Source organism: Notolepis coatsorum (assembly GCF_963971535.1).
Source record: "Notolepis coatsorum genome assembly, chromosome: 11".
NCBI lineage: Eukaryota > Metazoa > Chordata > Actinopteri > Aulopiformes > Paralepididae > Notolepis > Notolepis coatsorum.
The window spans coordinates 62,379,372-62,399,277 of NC_140175.1; the positions used below are offsets into that span (position 1 = coordinate 62,379,372).

At 43.6% G+C, this 19,906-nt stretch overlaps 1 protein-coding gene across 1 annotated transcript in view; it reads right to left on the reverse strand.

Annotated features, from left to right (window-relative positions):
• sgsm1b (small G protein signaling modulator 1b) overlaps positions 1-19,906 on the reverse strand; it is a gene marked incomplete at both ends in the record, with an annotated part of 101,575 nt that overhangs the window by 78,787 nt on the left and 2,882 nt on the right. Inside the window, one exon of the mRNA XM_084324944.1 lies at positions 4,676-4,751. Coding sequence (XP_084181070.1) covers positions 4,676-4,751 — 76 coding nt within the window. The remainder of the gene's footprint in view (positions 1-4,675; positions 4,752-19,906) is intronic.

Here is a 19,906-nt window from a genome sequence, read left to right on the forward strand (position 1 = left end):
GGATGAGAAAAGAAAAATCCGGAATCCACATTTTACTTCTCAGGCATGTACCCCGAGCCGATCGGATTCATTGTGGACCATCAGAACAGCGTGGAATATGTGTTTACAGTATGTAGCGCTGGATCAATAAAAGCGATCGATTTTTGGAATGGCGATCAGGAATTGGAATAATCTTTTTGGAGAACATCTGATCTCAGGTAAGGAATCTATTTTACCAGTCTTAGGCAGGCCCGGACTGGCCATCGGGAGCACCGGGAGTTTTCCCGGTGGCCTGGCCTGCACAGATACAAAAAAAAAAAATATTATATAAAAAAAAGATATTATATATATTTTTTTATTATATTTATTTTGTATTTATTTTTTGCCAGGCCATTGTTTCTAGTTGTGGCGGCGGCGCGGCGCGATCGTTTTTAGATAACCAGGTGGGTGGGGAACAACCAGGATTTCACTGTCTGCGACAGAGTTGGAGAACTATCTGACTCTCTCTCCACACACACACAATGGAGCCGTGCTGCCGCTTGTGATTGGTGGAGGCGGGACCAGGCGATACAACTGATTGATCGTGGAGGCGGCGAATGGAATGGCAGATGGCACACTCCCAAAAGGAGTTGTTAAATCTGACATTACAAAAAACAATATGTGGTGGTTATGATTGGGGCTGAAGTTGAATAAACAATTTATGAAAGAGAGAGTCAAAATAATTCCAAGATAATTCAAAGATTACACACCTTTGCCACATTGGCTACAAACATAATCACTGCAAAGTTATCAAAAAATAAGAATCTAATCAGACACAAGGGTTAAGTTGTTGTTCCCTTTCTAATTTCCTCAAAAACATCTAGTCTAGTTAATGTGATCAATATTATTTGACAATTGATGCTTTTTGTTGGAAATTTCAGTCAGTGAGCTCATACTTTGAGCTAATTTTATAGTTAAAATGATTGAGACAACGCAATCTTCTGTCTTCGTTGTGCATGCATGCGTGTGCTCACCACACGTGATACATGTGTCACTATTCTGGCAGTGGCTACTGTTATTATAGTATTGTAATGAAAGGTCTGTTATTTAATGTTTGTGTAAAGGGCTATTTTAACTGTTGATGGGTAGTGCATCAGTAAAGTGAATATGGTATTGTGCTCTTGCCTTGTTTGAATAGGTGGAGAGAGTGGTTAACTGTATTATAATAGTAAATAGAAAAATATGTTGTGCTCTTGCTTTTTTCTTTTTGAAGGTGGAGAGAGTAGCATTGCTAGTGCCACAACAGTTTTATTTGAGGTTCATAACAGTACATTGTACTAAGCAATTGTTGGCTCATTAGTTTGTGATTCACATGCACTAAAATTCACCAGAATGCAGGAAATTAAGTCTTTGTAACTAAAATTTTCCGGGTGGGGGACCCCCAGACCCCCCACTTAAAAAGTGGCCTGATTGGGGCTATATTTCGCGCTATATCTCCCGGTATGAATTATTTCCCCAGTCCGGCCCTGGTCTTAGGATAATCAGAGCTCTTTTCACCTATATCTCAGCGTGTCCCATATGTGTGTGTGTGGCTGTGAGTGTGTGTGTGCTGATCAGGAAATAAGATAATAGATTTTTCAGCCCGCTTCTCTAGCGTGCATAAGTACACATATACTATCGATAATCTAGCGTTTATTTGAAAACGATTCATAAATAGGCAGAAAAATTACAACGTGTTTTGTGTATTCCAGTAAAGCGCGATTCCTGCAGAATCTTAATTTTTTTTGGACGTTTAAAAAAATGAGCGTTTTTCAAAATGGTATAAAACGGAAATGAACCGATTAAAAAACAATCCGTTTCGACAATGTTGACTGCAAACAAGTAATTGATAAGCGACGGGCGTATTAGAGACATAGCCATAATTTAAGATATAGTTTATGCGTTCGCAAATGTGATCGCCCTCCCATTGACTACAGCGCTGGCACTCAAGCGCTATTTTTGGCTCCCCCTGCTGGCACGGAAAGTGTTAAGCATGCATTTTTAACTAATAAGTGCATCTTGCAGGGCGTCAAAGGAGAGTTGTAAATATTTAGTGGCCAGTTGCACAGAATCAGCAGTACAATAGAGAACTGTGTCATCCACGTAAAGGTGGCTTTGACAGCTGCTCAGAGATGAGACAATATTATTATTAATATAAATGGTAAATAAGACAGGGTTTTGATTGATTGATTGATTGAAAAGTTTATTAACAGATTGCAGAATGGGTACAGTACAGTACAGCTCAATACATACAATTGTTAAGAGGATGCAGACCTGAGAAAGACTTTCGTCTTGTTTCCATCAGGGTCCCCCATTTTCAATTCATCATGACACACACGACATACAGATAGACAGTACTGCTACATCTATACATTTATGACATACCAGATTTTCAAATACAGTACTGTTTGTGATACTAAAAAAATCCAGAAGAAGAGTGTATATACATTTTACATAGAAAGAATAGGTGGGGGGGGGGGGTTGGGTAGGGGGGGGACGGGACACTGTACATTGGAATACTGACATACATTTGACATAGAAGCTGTACATTGGAGGAGGTTGGGTAGGTGGGGTGGGGTTGGGTGGGGCTGTACATTGGAGGTGGGGGGGGGGGGGGGGGGGGGGGTTGGGTACATTGGAATACTGACAAAGCCATGCTTGGTCTTTATTGTACAACTGGGTTAGGACATTTGTAGGGGCCAGTTTCGAATTGCAGTCTCCCGTAGGTGTTCTTTGAGAGTGTTTTTGAAGGTGGGTAGTGATTCACATTCCTTTACAGCTTTGGGTAGGGCGTTCCACATTGATGTGGCATAATTGCAAAACGTGTTTAGTCCCTTGTTTGAGCCGAATCTGGGTTTTACATGATTTGTGGAGCTCCCTCTGGTGTTGTGATCGTGGTATTCACTGACCTTTGGGAAGTATTTTGACATGTACATGGGTACCTTGGTCGTGTAGTGTATCTTGTAGACCAGGCCCATTGCAAGTTGCTGTACTCTGTCGTCTACTTTAAGCCATCCTAGGTTGGCAAAGTGTGCAGGGGTGAGGTGGGTTCTAGGAGTCAGGTCAAGCAGTAGTCTGACTAGTTTGTTTTGAGATGTTTGTAATTTGGTTTTTAGTGCCTTTGAGGTGCTTTGGTACCATGAGGTGCAAGCATAGTCGTAGTACCCTTGAATGAGTGCTCCTGCCAGAGTCTTCAGGGTATTCTTGTTTACCAGAGAGGAGATCCGGTACAAGAATCGAGTTCGTTGGTTGACTTTTTTTATTACATTGGATGCCATTTTGTCACAGGAAAGATTAGCCTCTAGGATGGAACCCAGGTAGGTAATTTCATCTTTCCTTGTGACAATATTGTCACCCACTGTAACTGAGAATATGAGTCGGTAATGAGTCGGTCTTGCTGAGTTTGTTATTTGAACCGAAGAGAATGGACTCTGTTTTGCCCATGTGTAATGATAGTTTGTTGTCGGCGAGCCATATGCAGATTTTGCCTAGTTCCGAGCTGAGGGTTTTTTCAACCTGTAACTTGTTCTTGTCAGAGACCAGCAGGGCTGAGTCGTCCGCAAACAGGAACAAGTTGCAGTCACAAGCTGACGACATGTCATTTTAGGAACAGTAGTGGTCCTAGTATGCTTCCTTGTGGAACACCACAGTTCACTGTGAGGGGGGGGGATAGGGTACTGTTTACCTCCACCATCTGTTCTCTCCCCTCCAGGTAGGATTGTATCCAGCTCACTGATAAACTATCAAAACCAATTGCTTTTAGCTTGTCAATCAGAATGGTGTGATTGACAGTGTCGAAGGCCTTTTGTAGGTCTAGCATGACCATGCCGCAGTATTTGCCCGCGTCCACCTCTTGCTTGATGTGGTCGTTCAAATAGAGAAGGCATGTGTCAGTGGAGTGGGATGTTCTGAAGCCAGATTGGAATTCGTAGATTAGATTTTTATCCGCGAGGTACTTTTCGACCTGTTCGTATACTATTTTTTCCATGACTTTCGAGATGGATGGGTCCAGGTTTGATCCCTGTGGAACACCTTTTGTGATGGGTAGAAGCTCTGATTGGGCATTTCCCATTTTCACACACTGAAATCTGTCTGTTAAATAGTTTTGAAACCAACTGCAAGCACCTGTATCAAAGCCAACACTGCAATCTTTGTAATAGGAGAAGGTGGTCAACAGTACATTCACAGTAAGGGTCTCAGTATTCTTGCATTTAAAACCAATGCGAGTAGACAAGCGGCATTGTTCACATACTTGCCTGCCTATTTTGCGTGTACTGTACCTTGAACACGGGGACACTCAATGAGGTTATGTTGAGATCACAGCAGAAAAAGGTCTCTGGTCTGTTTTTTTCTTCTTTCTTTTGTCCAGCTTTCCGTGTTGAGTTTTAACATTTGGCCTGTCACACTGCCCCCACTGTTGACCCGCTGCATTGCATCTTGTGACTGCATAGCGTTAATTTCTGAGGATGTGCACAAAGTATGCTCCAAAGGAATGCAGGGTACGCTGCAAATTAGTAAATCTGCACTCGTTATATGTTAGAATACTGGCTGCCAGATTCTCTACATTTCTTGTAAGAATCATATATGTGGATTTACTACCATACGCTTTCCTTACAGTTAATTTTGGTAGACCATATAAAAGACATTTGGTTAGTAAACAAATAAACAAATGCCTCACCACAGAAGGAGATGATGTGGCTGCTGTCAGTGTGAACAAACTTCCTGGTCACGGCCTCCTCCATGATCTGTTTGACCTGAGACAGAGGGAGAGAGAGCACCATGAAACAGAGAGAGAGAGAGCACCATGAGGCTGACATGTGAGTGGATTTTGACTCCCGCTCCTTCCCATTCCCACAGAAATAATCCCATCCCATCCCAATCCCAAATGAGAGTTTTAAAAAAATCCCACTCCCTCCCACTCCCACAGAGGACTGATCCCAATCCCGAGCCAAACTTTTATAGAATCCCACTCCCATCCCACTCCCGTTTACCAATCCTGCTCCGTTTTTCTTCCTCAGTATAAAATATGCAGTACATGGGTCACATCATGTCTGTAGGGCTGTACTGTACGTTAACTTTTTTTGCACATAGCACTGGTGCTACAGAGGTTGATAGTTTTGTAGCACAGGCCAAAATCTTGTAGCACAAGTATAAAACGTGTTATATGTGTAACAGTCACAAATGTGCCTATTGTTTTGTGTTATTTAGTTGCAGTGCCATGTTTGGCTGTCATTTTCATGCTGACAAGTTGACGTCACACAGCCAGACACGTTATGTGTAAGGAATTATGGGATTTGGTGTTGGATGTATGGACTCTACTAGGGGTGGGAATCACCAGTTTCATCACGATACGATACAATATAGATTCTTTGGACAACGATATTTGCCAATATCACAAAGTCTGCCACGATACGATACGATGCAGGTGCCTGCAATCGATATGAGACGATATCATAAGCCCATTCAACACAATCAGTAACATTTAGATCAACTCAAAAAAGGTAACGAAAATATAATTTGAAATAAATTTTGTTTGCTCTTCCAGACATTTAAATGAAAAACAATCTATTGTTTTAATACAAATAGACCTCCTGTTCACTGTAAAGTGCCACGTTTTGATATATTGAGCTTTAAACTTGAAATAACTTTTTGGAACTCACAACACACAACCTAAAACCCCTCCCTACCTCCCTCTCCCAAACAGTTCCTAATTTTTTTTTTATGTTGCATGATCATCCGGGCTGGGCGATAAAACGATAACGATAACTATCGCAATAAATTATTTCCTCGAAATAAACATGAAACGTGGTCGCAAAGTTTCGATATATCGATTTTCCAAGCTTGGATATCAGCGCACACGCACTAACAACCAATCAGTGAAGGAGATAGGGCGACAGCGAAGGAGACCCGCGGTGCACCTCTGGGTAGTAAACAAGGCTGGCTAGGATCATTAGCTTGCACGCCGCTATTTTATAGTTTATAGTGGGTGTGTGGCGTGAATTCTGAGGGTAACGGTTAGAGTAGTGTGGGGTATGCTGCGCCACGGTGGACGTTGTTGCAATGTATTGGGGCGGAACGGAGTATTTTAGGGTGATAGTTAGTACATTGTCGTGGGATACACTGCTTGCTCTGGCTAACTGTTAGTTCCATTCTTATAATGCATATGATCCAGTGGCGGTAGGTTGCCCCCTGGTGAAATATAATAATCTATGCACTGGTGTGCGCGGACTGATGACGACATCAACTCGAGACATTCGCAGCAGCAAAACAAGTGAGTCTATTAATAGCACGTCCGTCGGCGCCGGGCATAAGAAGTTAATTAAACTTGACAGAAATTATATCGACGATAATTATCGATATCGAGTGATATGAAAATAATTTTATAATTTTATCGCGATAACGTTTTTGGCCATATCGCCCAGCCATCATGTATACATTTATAGGGCGGCTAGGTGGCGCAGTGGGCAAGGCGCTCGCCACCAACGTCACTAGATGTCACACTAGAGCACCAGCTGTAAGATTCTGATCAAACTGGCCAGTATCACGTCTTCGTCTGTTTGGCTCTCCATCCAATTCCTCTGCGTTGTGTACTTTTAATGGTCCTGACGTCTCCGATACTGGTAGATAAGATCCTTATCTCCCCCCCGTTAGTGCAATCCGTAAACCATAATACTTCTCCACTTCCGTAAGAATTCGACACTTCGACACTGTGAGATACCTTATGAGGAGAAGCGTTGTTTTATTGCTATAAACAGAACCTCATAATCAGATGTTATCAGATGTTATCAAATTGTATCGTCCTTGAAGAGTCTATTCTAATGATCTCTCGGTGTGTTCAGAATTGTCCTTTTGTTATTCAGTCCAATAGTGGTCAGGCCTAGTCGTTAGCCTGAACCCTCCTCGTGTTAGCCGAAGCTAATGATGTCGTGGCATTCTTCCTCCTCCCCCCCCCCCCACTCTCTCGTGATAAGAGGAGAGAGAGAGTCCTCTGTGTGATCTCAGTCCTACTCGCTCTCGGTCAGATTATCGTCTGAGTCAGATTCTAGTCTGCTCTACCCGGAAACACCGTTCGACTTATAGGTCTTCGTCGTAGCAACGACGGCCCCCCGCCCCTCTCCTGGTTGTCATGCGACGTGCTGTCATGACGACTGCTAACCTTTCACACCATTAAACGTTTCATCCACTGTTGCATTAAAGAGGTCACCCCTCTCCTCCTGCTCTGGGCCTACACTCTAATCTCAGATGTTCTTCTAAGGAATTCATAACAAAACCCTCGCTGACGCGGCCTGTGCCTGTGAAATCACTGGTTCCACCACCGTCACCGTCTTCCATGCACATTTCAATCACCGTTTTAGCTGTGGTCATCTCTCCCCAATCTATACATCACATACATTGAAAAAGCACCGTTTTCTCTCAATCCCCCCTTGATTCTTATCACCCCTTCAGAATCATAAATCATTATTTGGTTTTTCAATTAATTATGCCAAAAATAGCCTGTGGTTGAAGCAAACCAACCTCGTCTCTCGTGCACAAGAAACGAAGACGGCCCACGGTCAACCCAGTGATCCTGCTGCCTGATGTCTGTTTGCGCCCCCCTTCGTGCACAAAGGGAACCGAAACCGACCACCAAAACCAACAACATCCAACGACTCATAACCATTGGAGCCCCCCTGTCTGCTCCCAATAATTATATCCTGTTGTTCTACTGTTCTCCCTCTTATCTACTTTCTATATATATATATATCCTTCTATACATATATCTTATATATGAATCCTCCATTTATATCTCATACTCCTAATCAATGAACACAGGACTTCTCGCTGTTGTCTCGTCTCTCGATCTCCTGATTGACTCTGAAAGGAAGTCCCTGTTTGTTCATGATTCACCGCCCGTGCTCTGTTGTTTCAAAACGCTCTCTAAACAGCGTCTCCGCAGGGAAACCCCCTCCAATGTCTGCCTCGTTCTCCCCTGGGCAAACACCGCCTGCGACCGCTGGACTCCGCCTCGTCGGCCGTCTCCGCCCCGTCGGTCATCTCCGCCCCGTCGGTCATCTCCGCCCTGTCGGTCATCTTGGTTGAGGCTCATCTCCACCGCCGTCGGCCCTCTCTCTCGTCGTGGACGATCTGTGTACCAGGCTGCCGTGCCTGGCCCCTGCGGCTTCCTCCTCCTCCAGTCTGTCTCCTGGCCATCTCCATCGCTGTCGGTGTCATTCCCCCCTTGAAAGCAGAAACACAACACCGGCAGTCTTTCTGTACACTCGACCCTGTGTTTTCTATTAGTCTACCGTGGCTTTGGGCCTGCAGCTCGTTCTCTATATATTTTTTTTCCTCTGCAAGCCCCTGCCATGGCCACGCCCTTTCAGACTGTTGGACGGTGTGAGTGTCCTACAGCCCATGGCGCTATTTGTTCTCTATTAGTCCCCCACCTTCTCAACACCCATATCTAATCCTACAGGGCTGTTCCCTGTTTTGTTGTCTTCCGGCGTGACACCAGCAGCTAAACGATACCCACTCGGCGCTCTACGTTTGTCCCACGGTTGACCCCCAGCGCGCGCCAGTTCTTTCGGGTGACGTGTCCCCTCAAGACTCTGCCTATTTATTAGGTGTGAGAAGGCCCCACTGGAGATCGAACTCCTTCTTATTTCATAATTAAACTTATTTAATTAACCTGTATATCGATCTTATTATTATGATAATAACATACAACCGAGCATCGCTCTAACATACAACAGAGCAGGTTGGTTCCCTGCTCCTAACTCACATACGTACTCGTACTATCATCTAACATACAACAGAGCTGTCCGTCGCCCTATACCCTACGGGGCTGTCTACCGTCGCCCTGGAGCTGTCACCGTTGCTCTATACCCTACGGGGCTGTCTACCGTCGCCCTGGAGCTGTCACCGTCGCTCTATACCCTACGGGGCTGTCTACCATCGCCCTGGAGCTGTCACCGTCGCTCTATACCCTACGGGGCTGTCTACCGTCGCCCTGGAGCTGTCACCGTCGCTCTATACCCTACGGGGCTGTCTACCGTCGCCCTGGAGCTGTCACGTCGCTCTATATACCCTACGGGGCTGTCTACCGTCGCCCTGGAGCTGTCCCGTCGCTCTATATACCACACTTTGAGTTCCTTTACAAAGTTCTCACATACACCACCGTGTATACACACAAGCAGTTGGTAATTTTGAAAAAATTCAACTCCTTAATTAACTTAAACTCTACATATTCGCCTATGGGTAATGGAAACTCCCCAGCACTACCCCCCCCCCCTCCGCAATTAAACTCCTTAATTGAATTAAACTCTAAATATTCCCCTATGGGTAATGGAAACTCCCCAGCACTACCCCCCCCCCCCCCTCCGCAATTAAACTCCTTAATTGAATTAAACTCTAAATATTCCCCTATGGGTAATGGAAACTCCCCAGCACTACCCCCCCCCCCCCCTCCGCCACTAGGTGGCGACCTACTCCTCCATTTGCCTGTATTATCCCACTGCCCCCCTAGATGGCGGCCAAAACTCAGTCTAGAGGATTGTAGGTGACGTGTCACTTCCTGATTCTAAACCCCTCGTGGCTCTGCGGCCATTTTGACTCGGTGCAAATGGCTACTCTCTCAACAAACGGCCGCTGCCCTTCCTTCCAAGGCCTGAAAACACCGCTGTTTTTCCTCTCTTTCCTATCCATTATCAGGGGACGCTTTCTCAGACTAATACTCTTGCCTGATCGGACATAATACACACTGGTACAATCTCCTTTCGACTTTCCTTCTGTTATGAAAACAGTCCCGCCATAACAATTTTTCGATCTGATTCAAGCGCCCCCCCCCCCCTTTCCTCATCTCGCATTTACCCTCCTTAAACCAAAACTGTGCAGCCTGCCTCATTTGCTTTTCATTCTCTGTAGATAACACCCTCGATTTTCACCATGGCTCTCTGCTCATATTATTACAGCTGGCATTCTCTCTCTGTGTCAAACTAGAAATGTTTACGTTTACGGATTCACTATCTGTTCGTTTTTATTTGGCTATAAAAAATCAAAACAACCGTGTGCACAGTGAACTCACATTTTTGATCGGAGCGCTGTTTCCCCTACAGCGCTGGTTCGCCTCCTGACCGCTCGACTCGCCGCTCTCTCCCAGGGCTGGCCGGCCTTGCTTCGATCATGATTCTCCCACACATTGATGACTGTTGTCCACTGTCGCCCCATTATTGAAAAAGTCTTTATCCGTTGTTCTTATCTCTTGCGTCTCCGGCTGTCATCAACAACCAACAACAACCAACTGTTCCCGTTGTTTTAATCTCTTGCAAATCCGGGTCACGGCACCAACTGTAAGATTCTGATCAAACTGGCCAGTATCACGTCTTCGTCTGTTTGGCTCTCCATCCAATTCCTCTGCGTTGTGTACTTTTAATGGTCCTGACGTCTCCGATACTGGTAGATAAGATCCTTATCTCCCCCCCGTTAGTGCAATCCGTAAACCATAATACTTCTCCACTTCCGTAAGAATTCGACACTTCGACACTGTGAGATACCTTATGAGGAGAAGCGTTGTTTTATTGCTATAAACAGAACCTCATAATCAGATGTTATCAGATGTTATCAAATTGTATCGTCCTTGAAGAGTCTATTCTAATGATCTCTCGGTGTGTTCAGAATTGTCCTTTTGTTATTCAGTCCAATAGTGGTCAGGCCTAGTCGTTAGCCTGAACCCTCCTCGTGTTAGCCGAAGCTAATGATGTCGTGGCATTCTTCCTCCTCCCCCCCCCCCCACTCTCTCGTGATAAGAGGAGAGAGAGAGTCCTCTGTGTGATCTCAGTCCTACTCGCTCTCGGTCAGATTATCGTCTGAGTCAGATTCTAGTCTGCTCTACCCGGAAACACCGTTCGACTTATAGGTCTTCGTCGTAGCAACGACGGCCCCCCGCCCCTCTCCTGGTTGTCATGCGACGTGCTGTCATGACGACTGCTAACCTTTCACACCATTAAACGTTTCATCCACTGTTGCATTAAAGAGGTCACCCCTCTCCTCCTGCTCTGGGCCTACACTCTAATCTCAGATGTTCTTCTAAGGAATTCATAACAAAACCCTCGCTGACGCGGCCTGTGCCTGTGAAATCACTGGTTCCACCACCGTCACCGTCTTCCATGCACATTTCAATCACCGTTTTAGCTGTGGTCATCTCTCCCCAATCTATACATCACATACATTGAAAAAGCACCGTTTTCTCTCAACCAGCTATGTCATTTATCCAATCAGGTGCATTCCACGTGGAGAAATGGGAAGTAGGAGGGCGGCTAAGTGGCGCAGTGGGCAAGGCGCTCGCCACTAATGCAGGAGATGCTGGGTTCGAGCCCAGCTCTCGGCGTTGCTACCAGCTTGGCTGGTCGTTCATACTAATACAATTGGCAGTATTAGGGGGTGGGAAGCTGGTGGGTGGGGATCGGACGTTGTGGACAGCGACTCCTACAGGTCGGTTGGTGCGCCTGCACACTGCACAGTAGAATCAGGAAGCGACGGGGGCGGCGTGTCCCTCCCACGCAGACCCTCGCCGCTGAGAGATCGCGCTGTGCAGGTGAAAAGATGCGACGGCTGCCTCCTCGAGTACCGGAGGGGACACGTGATGCAAGGCTTCGTCCACATTGCAGCCGGCTTGTGGGAGGCATGGCCAACAGCGTTCGAGACAGGGGAGGGTAGAATTGGACAATACGAAATTGGGGAAGGGAGAAAAATAGAAAATCGTTCGAAAAAGTAGATCAAAATTTCTTTTTACATTTATTGTATATTATATTTGTTATGTTTAAATATCAACATTATCTGGCCATCCTCAGTAAATACTATCAAACTCCTTTGACCTCACCTACTTAAAATCATTGACATAGAGAGAGGGACAGAGAGAGGCTGAGGCTCCCCCGCCCCTCCCTTTCCTCACTGTTTTCTCTGCCTCTGACCCGGGTTAGCTTAGTTTAGTTACCGGTAGCAGCTAACTAGTTAGTTTTGGTGAGGATGCAAAGCATGTAAGGTATTGGAAGCGTTGCAGGGAAAAACAGGCAGGGACTTATTTCCTGGTCGCAAAATGCGCACTCTAACATAACATAGCACGCTGTTGTTGTTGGGCTGCCGGAGCTGCGCTTGGGAGGAAATGCCACCGAATCTTCAAAATAAGAGTATCGATATGAACCGAATGTTGCTAGCTGCCGGAGCCATAGATATTATGGCTGGAGCTGCGCTTGGGCGGAAATGAGACTTGCCACAGGATTTTCAAAATAAGAGTATCGATACGAACCGAATGCATATCGCACGGGTGCTAGTGCAGTAAATTCATTCATCGCACAGACCGATTTTTTCATAGCACGCTGTACAGCCCTGATGTCTGCCTTAGTTAAATATAAAACCACCAAACATTTACATTAGTGATGCACCAATGTATCACTCCCGTCCAAATCCTGTTGATTTTGTTGTCATAGTTCCCACTCCCTTCTGCTCCCGTTGACTTTTACTCCCGGTCCTGCCCAATCACGGGATTCAAAGTGAAATTTACTCCCATCCCGTGGGAATCCCCCGGGACCCACGGGAATCCCGAAAAGATGTCATCCTCTACATGAGACTGAACCTGAGACAGAGAGAGAGAGCACCATGAGACAGAGAGAGAGCACCATGAGACTGAACCTGAGACAGAGAGAGAGAGCACCATGAGACTGAAAGAGAGAGAGCACCATGAGAGAGAGAGCACCATGAGACTGAAAGAGAGAGAGCACCATGAGACTGAAAGAGAGAGCACCATGAGAGAGAGAGCACCATGAGACTGAACCTGAGACAGAGAGAGAGCACCATGAGACTGAAAGAGAGAGCACCATGAGAGAGCACCATGAGACTGAAAGAGAGAGAGCACCATGAGACTGAAAGAGAGAGCACCATGAGACAGAGAGAGAGAGAGAGAGCAACATGAGACTGAGAGAGAGAGAGAGAGAGAGAGAGCACCATGAGACTGAGAGAGAGACAGAGAGAGCACCATGAGACTGAAAGAGAGAGCACCATGAGAGAGAGCACCATGAGACTGAAAGAGAGAGAGCACCATGAGACTGAAAGAGAGAGCACCATGAGACAGAGAGAGAGAGAGAGAGCAACATGAGACTGAGAGAGAGAGAGAGAGAGAGAGCACCATGAGACTGAGAGAGAGAGAGAGAGAGAGAGAGCACCATGAGACTGAGAGAGAGAGAGAGAGAGCACCATGAGACTGAGAGAGAGTGAGAGAGAGAGAGCACCATGAGACTGAGAGAGAGAGAGCACCATGAGACTGAGAGAGAGAGAGAGAGCACCATGAGACTGAGAGAGAGAGAGAGAGAGAGAGAGCACCATGAGACTGAACCTGAGACTGAGAGAGAGCACCATGAGACAGATATAGAGATTACCATGAGAGAGTTTTGAGTTTTACCAACACTTTATTTATAAATCATTCTAGCATTACAATAAAAAGCATTACAGTCACTGTACATAACACTCGTCCTCTTTTCAAGAAACCTACACAAACTATTTGATAAAAAAAAATGTAAAGCACAAAAAAAAAAAAAAAAAACACCACCAACAACAACAAAACCAGCTCAGCTCAGTTGCCAATACCAGCTCATCTACTATTACAGAGCACAACACTCGTTTATGCGCCCATATATCGGTGAACTGATCTAGGTTGTTCATTGCTCTATAATAATTCAAATCTATACTCAGTCTGGCTTTGATCATCTTTCTGAACAGACATACAGCATCATGATCCAAGACCTGTTCTACCTTGTTCCTCCTGCTGAGGTACACAGCCATCTTTGCTCTCCCTAAGATGAAATTAAAAAGATGACACTTGCTTTTTTCTTTTTTACTGTATTTAAAACCCAAAATGTACCCATCTCTCTCTCTCTCTCTCTCTCTCTCACACACTTCTTAGGGACCTGCACTGGCTCCCCATTGCTGCACGAATCTGCTTCAAGGCCCTCTACCTGGCATACCGTGCGGCAAAGGGAACCGGTCAATGGTCTCTAACTACACACCCTCAAGACCCCTACGCTCTGCATCTTCTGGCCGCCTCAGACCTACTCCTATCCGAGCTCCGGGAGGGTCATCAAAGAGAAGTCGCCTATTCTCAGTCCTTGCCCCAAAAACTCCCAAAACGAGCAATGTTACCTCTGCTGAAACTACGGTGACTTCCTCTCACCTCAGACCCCACTTGTTGCTGGAAAGTCAAAAGATGTGACAGGCTGCCTCCTTGTGTATCGGAGGGGACACGTGATGCAAGGCTTCTATCCTCCCTACAACCGGCCAGTGGGGGGCATATGCGAGCAACGTTCAAGACAGGGGAGGGGAGAATTGGCACAATGGAATTGGGATGGGAGAAAAATAGAAAAAGAGGAGAAAAAGTGGATAAAAAATAAATCAGTTAACAGCAGTCCTGATTTTCTTGTATATTCAAAATTATTAGTAAAAATATTGTCAATAAGAGTGGCAGATTGTTTAGTTACTCTTGTTGGTTTATGAATGAGAGGCAGAAAGTAAGTATGTACAGTATGTATGCATGTGTATAGTAGTATATATATATAATATATATGCATGTATGTATATAGTATAGTATGTACATCATACAGTATGGTATGTATGTAGTATAGTATGTATGTATGTATGTATGTATGTATGTGTGTATATATATATATAGTATGTATATATATAGTAATAGTAATATATAGTAATACAAAACTTGTGCTTCAACAATCCTTTCTGCAACTATAAACATATATTGCATGTATGTATGCAATATATAGTATGTATGCATGTATGCATGTATGTATATATATATAGTATGTATGTATGTATGTATGTATGTATGTATGTATGTATGTATGTATGTATGTATGTATGTATGTATGTATGTATGTATGTATGTATGTATGTATGTATGTATGTATGTATGTATGTATGTATGTATGTATGTATGTATGTATGTATATATGCATGTAGTTCCTCTTTAGTAAAAGTAAAATATTCCATTGCAAAATAAAATCTCATAATCAATGATCAATCAATATACTATGAGCCAAATGCCATGAATCAGAGATGAAATCCAAGCAAATATCAACATGATTTGACACCATTGGTCTATATGGTTTTCATTAAAATCCTTGAAAGAGTAACTTGAAACAACAATATCATGATACCATACTGTGGGTGCAGGTATCACCAATACAGTATCCATACAGTATGGATAGTGAATTGATATTCCCCACCACCCCTATTTCAAATGAATCCAGTGTAGGCTTAATACTGAGTGATGTTTTCTCTGCCACAAGCAGAAGCTCCTCCCTGCTGCAGGATCTGGCACCAGGCTGTCAGTGGGTGACATGGAGCCTCCACAGTCTGACTCACAGGTAGAGCAGGAAACAGCTTAAGGTGGAGGGTCTCCAGCCCTCGCTGTCATGAATAAAACATGCTGCTCTCCCTCTCGGGGGAACTGCTCAACCACTGAGCAATGATTGCTTTCATCACTTACTACACAAAATAAAAAATGGCTTCATAATCTCAGAAAACCAAAGCCCAATAACAAAATCAGTCTTCGAAGAATGATTTTGGGCAAGATAATGGGTCCAATAACTTACTGTGAAAATAAACACAATAGAATCAGTCTTTTAGAAGTGATTTTGCAGAATAATGGACCTAATCATTACTAAAAACGTACAAAATCAATCTTTAAGGACCTTATAAAATCAAATAACACCCATAACAAAACCAACATTTCAAGGATGATTTTGCGTGAGGGGGAAAGGCTTAATAATCTCAGAAAAACACAATGTAATTTAGATTTTCAGTTATGATTTTCAACAACTCAAAATGCAGATCCAATATAAAGCCTTGTATGAGTTTGACAAGATTATTAGAAAACAAAATCACTGTGTGTGTGTGTGTGTGTGTGTGTGTGTGTGTGTGTGTGTGTGTGTGTGTGTGTGTGTGTGTGTGTGTGTGTGTGTGTGTGTGTGTGTGTGTGTGTGTGTGTGTGTGTGTGTGTGTGTGTGTGTGTGTGTGTATGACATATGTCATATGCAATGCATGGCATGTGCATAATGTCACGTATGTGCTTCACAGGGTTAAAAAACTAATTTGACGTCTAGTTGCCAAGGCCCTTCATCAAGATTTTTTCTCCATCACAGAGTCATGACCAATAGCATAAAAGGCCACACCCCTTCATTGTTGACTGTCACAAGGGTTGGACTGCTGTCCGGATGTTATGGGGACACCAGGTTGACCAAAGGCTACTGACAGATGAGTAGTATGTTAAAAACTATTAAATGAAAAGAAATTAAATATGTCATATGTCAAATTGCACTGGAATAACCATGATACTGTTAAATATCATTATATCATTATTATTATTATTATTATTATTATTATTATTATTATTGTTATTGTTATTGTTATTATTATTATTATTATTATTATTATTATTATTATTATTATTATTATTATTATTGTTATTGTTATTATTATTATTATTATTATTATTATTATTATTATTATTATTATTATTATTATTATTATTATTATTATTATTATTATTATTATTATTATTATTATTATTATTATTATCATATTTGTACCATAACATTATGCTGTCATTAAGCTGCATTGTGTTCTAAAGGTTATTCCATGACCAGGGCCCAGAATAGGAGAAAGCTGTTCCATCTAGTGGAGTAAAAGTTCTAACAGCTGGTGGAAAATGACATAAAAATTACACAAATATAAGAGGAGTTTACCCAGTATGGCTTTGTAAATAGGAATATACCAATGCTGCCGTCTCCTTAGGCTTAATGAAGACCAGGAAAACCAAAGCATACAAGTACAGAGTGAGGCATATGGGACAATGAACTGTGACACAGAGTCTAGACAGCGATGTGTAGAGGAGGCAGCATGCATGTAAATAAATAATGTCCCCATCGCTTAAGAATGGAGCCTATACAAGTGTTTTCATAACTGCTTCTCAACATCGTGATGATGATGATGAATAGTTTATTTTCGGTCTTTGTTTACAGATCAATCAAAAACACACTTGTGTGGACTTTCCAAAAAAAAAAAAAAAAAAAAATCACAAATGTACATATTCAAAGTAAGCTCACACACAAAATCCAAATTCAATGACAGAAAAAATTGTAAATGAGAGCTTGCCCTCTATGATCTTCCGAGATGAAATAAAGATTGAATGGATTAATGTTTGTCTGAGCATAATCTGAGATCTGGGAGCGAGCTCTGGAAAAGATCATGAAATTGGTTTCCTTAGCATTAAGAACCAACTATAGACCATAGAATGAGGCAGAGGCATGCAGCTGTTGAAAGGTAGTCTGGAGCACACAAATAGCATGACTCAAAGGAGAGGCAACTGAGTATTGTATCATTGGCATAAAGATGCACTTTAGCTGTAAGCATGTCCTTCCCAATGTTGTTTATAAAACTAGAAAATAAGACAGGGACAAAAATTTTACCTTGGGGGACTCTCTTAGTGATCAAGTCAAGTCAACTCAAGAGTTTTATTTGTCACGGCATACAAGCATACAGTGAAATGCGGGAGGTCATGCCTGCAGCGATTGTGCAATAATACAAGTAATAAGAATAAGACATTTGTGCAATAATACAAGTAATAAGAATAAGACATAACAGGTATAATGTACATAAAGTTTACAAAAGCATGGTAAAGACATGCTAAGGAAGTCCTGCAATACAATGTTAGCTACGGATGAGGCACTGGGTCTTATGTACACTACTATACAATACTATCCTATACAATCTACAGTTATACTATCCTTATGCTATCTTGCTGTATCCATCTATTTACTATACAAGAACCACTCCTGTTTTTTTTTTTTTAAAGTGACCTTTTTTTCTTTTCTTTTTTATATTTATTTTTTTGGCGTTTTATCGCTTTATTTCTACTGGCCAGTCCAGTAGGGAGAGACAGAGGAGGAATGGGAGACAGAGTGGGGGGAAGACATTCGGCAAATAACGACGAGTTCGGGAGTCGAACCCGGGTCGGCCGTGTCGCGGCTGAGCGCGCTATGTGGTTCGCCACTGGGGCGCCCCATTAATTGTGTAAAGTGACCGTTGAGTGTGAGCGTGTGCAGCATGTGTGTGTGTGTGTTCATGCTAAAGTGACTGTTAGTGTGTGAGCGTATACAGTGTGTGTGTTGTGTGTGTGCTCATGTGTGCTTGTGTGTGGAGAGTTCAGTGTTCAAGACTCTGATGGCCTGGGGGAAGAAGCTGAGCCGAAGTCTCTCTGTCCTAGTTGCTGGTGTGCGCAGGCATTTGCCTGACCGCAGCAGCTTGAACAGGCTGTTGTTGGGGTGGTGAGGGTCTTTCATTATTCTGCAGGCTCTGGATTTGCACCTCTTGTTATATAAGACCTGCAGGGGTAGTAGTGCAATACCCGTAGTACGCTCAGCTGAGCGCACCACTCTCTGTAGGGCCTTCTTGTCCTGTGCCTAGAGCTGCCGCGATTACCGCATTACCGCGGTATCGCTGTTACATCACGCCCACCGCAAGAGTAGGCTGAATACCGCGTCACCGCTGTTTTTCTTTTATAATAATAAAGTACCCTTCTCTCGTTGGGCTTGCGAAAACATTGCAGACCACGTTGGATCGTCTTGCAGTGCTTTTACTTCCTGAATCTCAGCCACAACACGGCTAATATAGTTAGCTCCCACCGGAGACCGGAGTGGATTACCGACGTACCGTCGCTCCTCAGGGAACGAGGCATAATGATTTTACTGCAACGAAATGTTATAATAAAAGCCCTTCGTTCTATACACTTGTCTGATTGAAAACTTTATTAACAAACCGCAGAATGGGTACAACTCTGCACGCTCTGAGCAAAGAAAGGAACTGAGATATGAATTGAGTAACGCTTGCCTTGCTATGGTCCGGTAAATACGAACGTGTAACTATATAACGTAATGCCACAAAACGAATGCCTTTGTAATCATAAGTAGTAACGTTATAATAATAAGAAGAAGAAGAAAGGGTCGGGGGGTAACCGGCGGGCGCGCCGCTACCACACCTGCCCGCGACACAGAGGGGATACTTCGAATCCGCGTTTCACTTTTAACGAATGCGTGCTTGCCGAATCCCAAACAATATTCATGCTGCAAAGTCATCCTCTAAAGATAGACATTTAGACTAGAGGCAGGCTATATGCTATAAAGAGTAGACTACAAAAAAAATGCATTCAAACTTTTTTTTGTGTGTGTGTGTGTGTGTGTGCGGTAATAACCGCGGCGGTAGGAAATATTTCGCAAATTTGTGCGGTAAGGAAAACATCAATACCGCGGCAGCTCTACCTGTGCCTTGCTGTTTCCATACCAGGCAGTGATGTTTCCAGTCAAGATGCTCTCTACAGCTCCGGAGTAGAAGGACTGGAGTATCTTCCCCGATACTCTGAACTTCCTTAACTGTCTCAGGTGATTTACGACTGAGTCTATGTGTGTTGTCCATGTCAGGTCTTCTGAGATGTGGACTCCCAGGTACTTAAAGCTGCTCACCCTGTCCACGGTAGCCCCGTTTATCCACAGTGATGTGTGTGTCCCCTGCTGTGTTCTCCTAAAATCCACGATCAGCTCCTTGGTTTTACCAATGTTCAGGAGCAGGCTGTTGTCCTGACACCAGCGTGCCAGTGCATCTCCATGAAGCTTGTTAGTGACCATCTATACACTGGATTCTATCTGCAAAGTAGTTCCTGAACCACTCTATAGCCTTGTCACCCATCACTGAGTCTTTGATTGATTGATTGATTGATTGATTGATTGATTGATTGATTGATTGATTGATTGAAAATTGTATTAACAGATTGCAGAATGGGTACAATACAGTACAGCTCAATACACAGGGGGTTGGG